General features: G+C 39.2%; 1 protein-coding gene across 1 annotated transcript in view; it reads left to right on the forward strand.

Moving 5' to 3' along the window:
* The first annotated feature begins 2,907 nt into the window (after window positions 1-2,907).
* Window positions 2,908-5,923, forward strand: part of TMEM106B (transmembrane protein 106B) — a 10,441-nt gene continuing 7,425 nt past the window's right edge. The window contains exon 1 of the mRNA XM_008942630.1: window positions 2,908-3,127. Coding sequence (XP_008940878.1) covers window positions 2,908-3,127 — 220 coding nt within the window. The remainder of the gene's footprint in view (window positions 3,128-5,923) is intronic.

Consider the following 5,923-nt stretch of genomic DNA (forward strand, 5'->3'; position numbering starts at 1 on the left):
CCTGCCGGCTGGAAACCTCGCCATGTTCGCGAGAGCAGCGGCCGCGCTGGCCTTACAGGCGAGCAAATCCGTAAATTTCAGGGAGGTTTCCTGACTCCTGCCGTTTTGGCAGCGCCAGACTTGCCGAGCAGGCGGTGTCCAAGAGGTGCGTCTGGAAGAGTTGTGAGAAGCGGCACCGGGTGTGCCTGCCCTCGCTGAGCGCATCTGTGACCGGTTCTTGCCGTTTTGCCTGTTTTGGAGGAGCTGGCAACATTCGTGGTTAAGCCACAGCTGATAGGGCAGGAGATGGTTGTGCTTAAAAGTCTCTTGCTGCTTTGAAAAAGAAGTAGGTTGGCAACCTCAAGTTTTGTCGAGTTGCATATAAGGGGTAAGAACGCCACCCTAACTCTTTAGAGAAGCATAGCAATCTAGTTTAAATTTATAAAGCTTCACTGAGTTTATAAACAAAAAGAGTTTTTCCCCAGTCTTGCAGGTAACTCCAGATGTGTTAATTCTGTGTGCCTGGGACATGATTTATTAGGGTATTGTGTATATACTGTTATGCTGCGATTGTATAGAAGTCTGAAGGATACAACCTTAAGCAAAAGCCACTTATTGATTTATTTTTTTTTTAAACTTGCCAAACTCTAACAGACTGTGAATTTAAGGAAACCAGACAAAGCCAAGGAGACTGGAATGTCTTCATCAGTTATGAAGGAGAGACTGAGTCAAAGCACAGCTCTTAAGGAAGTAGGGTTTGTGATTTTGCTGACAGTATGGAATCTGTCTTGTACGAAGATGGTATGTTCTCAGAACTGTTACTGTTCAGCATATAAGTGCTAGATAAAAGAACAAATTGTTCTTGAGCTTTGGTCAGCTTTAAATAAGATTCAGAGCTTGGTTGGAGGGGAAACATGTTAGAGGAACACATTTCACTTGAAGGTTGTTGTCTGTTTCCTCATTTCTGAACTGAGACATGTCTCCTAAGTCTGTGGCACTTGAACAACACTAGTAGTTTCTAATTACTTGGGCTCTGGTACAGTTGACATTGGACAATACATCTGCACTAGTATTTTAATTCAAACAAAGGGTGTGTTCTTGAAATGAGTTCCTCATCATCATTGCTTCCAAAAATTTGGTTCACATCATAGTGTGATCTGGGAGGGTGTGAATTCTCTGCCTTTTGGAAGAAGCTAAAACTAGAAGGTGCACCTCAGTTGTGAGTGGATGTTGTCAGTCTAAACAAGAGCTAGTATGAAATAAACACACAAAAACATGTATAGTGTGGTTGTAGGATACTCCTGTTTTTTTTCCAAGGATTTTCTGCTTTTTCTGTATTTAGTTATGTATATATAGGCTGAGCCCGCCATCAATAGAGGTAAGTTGAATAGTCGTAACACAACAGCACCAGGGATTGATCCCTAAGGTTTCAGACCTATACCTGTGATGGCTATTGGCTAATCTGCAACACTTGATTTGTAGCTTAAAGGCTGTAGGTGAGTTGCAAGGAGAGCAGTAGACAAAAACCCTGCATGGAATAATTATCAACATTGTCAATAGCTTTTTCCAAAATTTTTTTCAATGGCTTAATAGTTTTAATTTTCAATTCAACAATTTTTATTATTGAAGCGCTCCCAAACTTAGAATATTTTAAAGATGCTGGAGCAGCATAAGGGCTTTTAATGTCTTAAAGAAATAAAATAGTGCTGCATGTTTGCTGGAACAGTAAATGGGACTTGTTGGCATTTGTTGAATTATTTTTCCTCTCCTACATTCACCTAGCCTTTCTGGCAATATAATTAATTAATATTGTGCTTGTACTACCATCACCATATTTGAGGTCTTGCTGTTCTGTCTTGAGTAAATACTCTGACTTGTTTTGCTCTCTTAATCTTCTTCTCAGGAATGATGGTTACCAGCATGATGATTTCTAGCAGCCACCTTAAAATTGCCACTTACAATGGAAAAACTGAAGTTTTGCACACTTGTTTCTTTAAATCATCCTTTTCCCCAAGACACTGCTGAATTTTATGGCTGGTATCTCTGTGTTAAGTAACTGCAATGAGTTATGGGGATAAGCTGGAGAAATCATTGCCTCTGCTGTATGGATTTATTTTTCTTTTTTACTCTTGAGTTTGTTTCCCACTTATTGCAAATTGGGAAAGTTTCCACTTGCATCACTTCATTACAGCCTATAGTTCTAAGTGTTCAATGTCCTGGCTGAGAAGCTACAGTAATGAGAAATTTAAAATTTTGCTTAGGTAGCAAAAATGCTTTTCTAATTAATACCTTTTTTTTAGTAAGTCTTTATAGATGCTACATATTGCCAGCAGCTATGTTAAAGTAACTTCCATTTTTCCTTGGCTTTGCTGTCAATCGGCCCTCTTTTGGGTTAAAGGAAATTATCAGTTTAAACACCTGGAGATCTGTATTTCTGGCTTGGATATCAGTAGCTGATCCTGTGTTCTCAAAATAAGTCCAACTTAAAAAGCTTATTAGAGTTGTGTCTGTTGTGCATGTAGAATCCACTGAAAACTGCAAATTTGCTTTCTAGAGCCTGGTGTTACATTTTGTTGAATAAAAGATTACTGTGTTGTATGAAAGTCTGTACAATACCAGTCCTTTGGAAAGCACAAATTGACTGTTGCAACCTTTTGCCAGCAATTGAACTGTTCTAACTTAGAAGCCTCTCCTCTGTTCCCCCTTCAACCTGTCCGTTGTAAGATCTGAGCAAAGCTAGTTGGTTCAGGTTCTTACAGCTCCGGACTGATTCCAGTTTGACAGGGCTTTAGTGCTTTGCAGGTTTTAAGGGGCTGAAGGGAGGAGTCCTATTGTAGCGATAACCGTAGACTAACAGTTACCTGATGTGGAGGAGTAAATGCAAGCCATATTTGAATAGTTCTCCATGAAAACTCTTTTATTTTAGACATGGGCAAATCACTTTCTCACCTGCCCATGTACACGTGCAAGGAAGATGGCTACGATGGAGGTACAGTGTCTGACAATATGAGGAACAGGCTAGTTCACTCGGAGTCGCACAACGAAGACAGCAGATGTGGAGATGTATCACAGTTTCCCTATGTGGAGTTTACAGGAAGAGACAGCGTCACCTGCCCGACTTGCCAGGGAACAGGAAGAATTCCACGAGGTAGGTTTTCTTTCTTTTTTTAACCTATAAATTTGCCTCCTAACCATGTGCACTTGTGACTATAATAATTATTGACAAATAACTTTACTAATCAGGAAGTTTTTTTCATCTTTTTGACTTATTAACCCTAAGCATTTTATTATGGTTACACTGGATGAATGAAAATGTAAATTGAGACAGCTTTGACTGTTGCCTGTTGAGTCTTCTCTTGTGTGTACAATTCAGTGTTCCTTGCTTCTCAGCTTTAAATTTACACATCTGTAGTTCTTGCAAGTTGAATTTCCAAACCTCTATTTTTATTTTTTTAACTACCTGTTTTAAACTATTCAAATACTGCAAAAATAGCTGCAAATACAGAGTATTAAAGGTATCACTAGGCATGGGGAGAAAAAGAGTGTAGGTTTCTATATATGATAGTCAATCTAGGTTTTTTAATTCAAGAATTTGAATACCTAGAAATAAGGTCACTTACCTCAAAACTTGTGAAGAGGACTGTCTCCACCTCACTTCTCCCTGTGCTTCCTAATCATATTTGCTTTAGGGAGGCAGCCTAATGGAAATGAAGGCTTTAGAAGTGGTGGTGTTTTTAAATAACAACTTATCCTTCTGAAAACAGATGTGAGGGGGTTAATAGCTGACCAGGGTAGTATTCAGTTCTTCTTTTTACATGCTGCTTTGGATATTGTTCATGGTTGGAGAAGAATCTCTTATTTAAAGCCATATGTTGAATAGCAAATCCCAGAAATATTTGGAAAATACGGTTCTAGAGCATAACGTGCCTCTGAAGTGTGACAGTATATGTAGGGTGTCCCATGTCTTTCTGTTGCTATGAATACATTCAGTACAGATTTTTTTAAGCCAAAGTGCTGAGTTGTCAGGTTTTTCAGCACTTAAACCCTGTACATATTGAACATCATCCAGAGCCATAACTTACTTTAAGCCACTGCTGTTTCAGGTTATTGGTTAGAAGAGCTCTGTCCATAGGGTATTAGTATCCAATGTATTGGATCTTTTCTAAAGGGGATGGGGAAAATTGAAGACTTGGTTGGTGTGTACTGGTGAGGAATTGAAAACTTGACCTGTGCTACAACACCTTTTACCTGACCACATACAGCAAATTTTCTTGCTGTCTCTGCTGTCGGTACCCCTTGTTTTCTGTACCCTCCCTTCATCCCATCTGTCCCTTCTGGGAGCTGAAAATGTGTGATCTGGCTGCTTGAGGAATAGGTTGCACAGCATTAGTCTTTTTGCCCAGTGTTTGTGTGCTTGCTGCCCTCATCCTTTGCATTTCCTGGTCTTCTAAAAAAAAACAAAACAAAACATTCTGCTTTATTATACTTCTGTATAAGTCACCTGAACAGCTATTTAGAAATAGACCTTTCAAAGGAGTATACATGGTATCTGGGCTTAGAGAGAGTGGCAAATGCAGTGTGTCAAGGCACAGCCTTCTGCTTCAGCTGCTTCTTCCCTTTGGGGGAGTGGAGAAAGTGGTGAGAGAGTTTCATGTTTGGGACTGCTTTGCTTTTGCTAGAACTCGTATCCAGCAATAATCAAATTACTGGGTGTATAAGCTCTTGGAACTGATTTTGACCAGCAGCTTTGGAAAATTGGCTGATATCTGTGTCATACTGTTCTTGTACATATGCTTCAATGTGATTAGGTTCTGGTATAGTTCACAAATACTTCTGTCTCACCTGGGAAAAAGTGACAGGGGCCTCAGGATATTTAAATGGTTGCAAATACAAGAGACTTGTCTGTTAGCTGTTAAACTTTCTACTACAATATATTCTTTGAGTACCTCTGAATTCTGCAAATTTGAAGCATGGAGAAGCTATGCAACTAAAAATTATCTTAACCAAAAGACTGCAGAGAAGGAAGTTTGTTTGGTTTCCTTTGTAACTTGAAATATTTGATAATATCAATGGCAAGTTTTATTAGTAAAAATGCTTATTATTAAAATGCAGTAATAGTGGGACATCTATGTTCAAAAACCTTATTTCTTCGGAGGATTCCTGGATAAATCTGAATTCCATTTTTCTTGTACAGCAAAAAGCAAAAGCTATAAAGGCAGCTGTAGCCCATGTATATGCAACAACTCATCTGTGCTTGTGTTCTTTTTCTGCTGTTAAGGTAGCTAGGATAGCTCCCTTTTAAAAACACTGTTTAGGGAAGTAACTTATTGCTTGGAGAAATTCCAGCAGATACTTTGTTGACTTCAAGGGTGCTGTTGCTCAGTCCCATGAGAAACTTTTGTATATACTGGTATTTTTTTTATATACTGGCATTTCCAGAATGGAGTGTATGTATAACTTGTGTTGCCAAAGCCACCCGAATGGATAATTTTTTTTAAAAGAAATCAAACTTCTGCCTTTCAGAAGAGTACATGTAGAAGGCCTTCTGGATCAGTTCTTAGTGCCCAAGCTTCTGAATGTTCTGACCTGTGACTTTAGACGGTGTGGCATAAGAGCTGGAAGCTGTTGTGTACCTTGTTTCTGTTGAGGGAATAGTTCCAGAGGCATGCTGCCTCCTGTGCATGTATGCAGCACAGAGGCAGCATTTATTGTTGATTTTGGTCATTGTGGTCTTGGTGTTTTTTCTGCCCCATGTTGTGCAAGCCATGCTCTTTTTCAGAAAGTGAGGTAGGCTGCAGAAGTGTTCTGCTTGGGCCATTATCTGGAATTTAAATGTTTCCTTCCTTAGTGTTTATTCTTTGGAGACATTAGGTTATAATGGGCACTCTTTGTCTGAAATAACTGCAACAATACTTATTCTTTGTTTGTTTAAATTCTGAAAGAG

The sequence above is a fragment of the Merops nubicus genome, unplaced genomic scaffold (assembly GCF_000691845.1).
Source record: "Merops nubicus isolate BGI_N331 unplaced genomic scaffold, ASM69184v1 scaffold15496, whole genome shotgun sequence".
Classification (NCBI taxonomy): domain Eukaryota; kingdom Metazoa; phylum Chordata; class Aves; order Coraciiformes; family Meropidae; genus Merops; species Merops nubicus.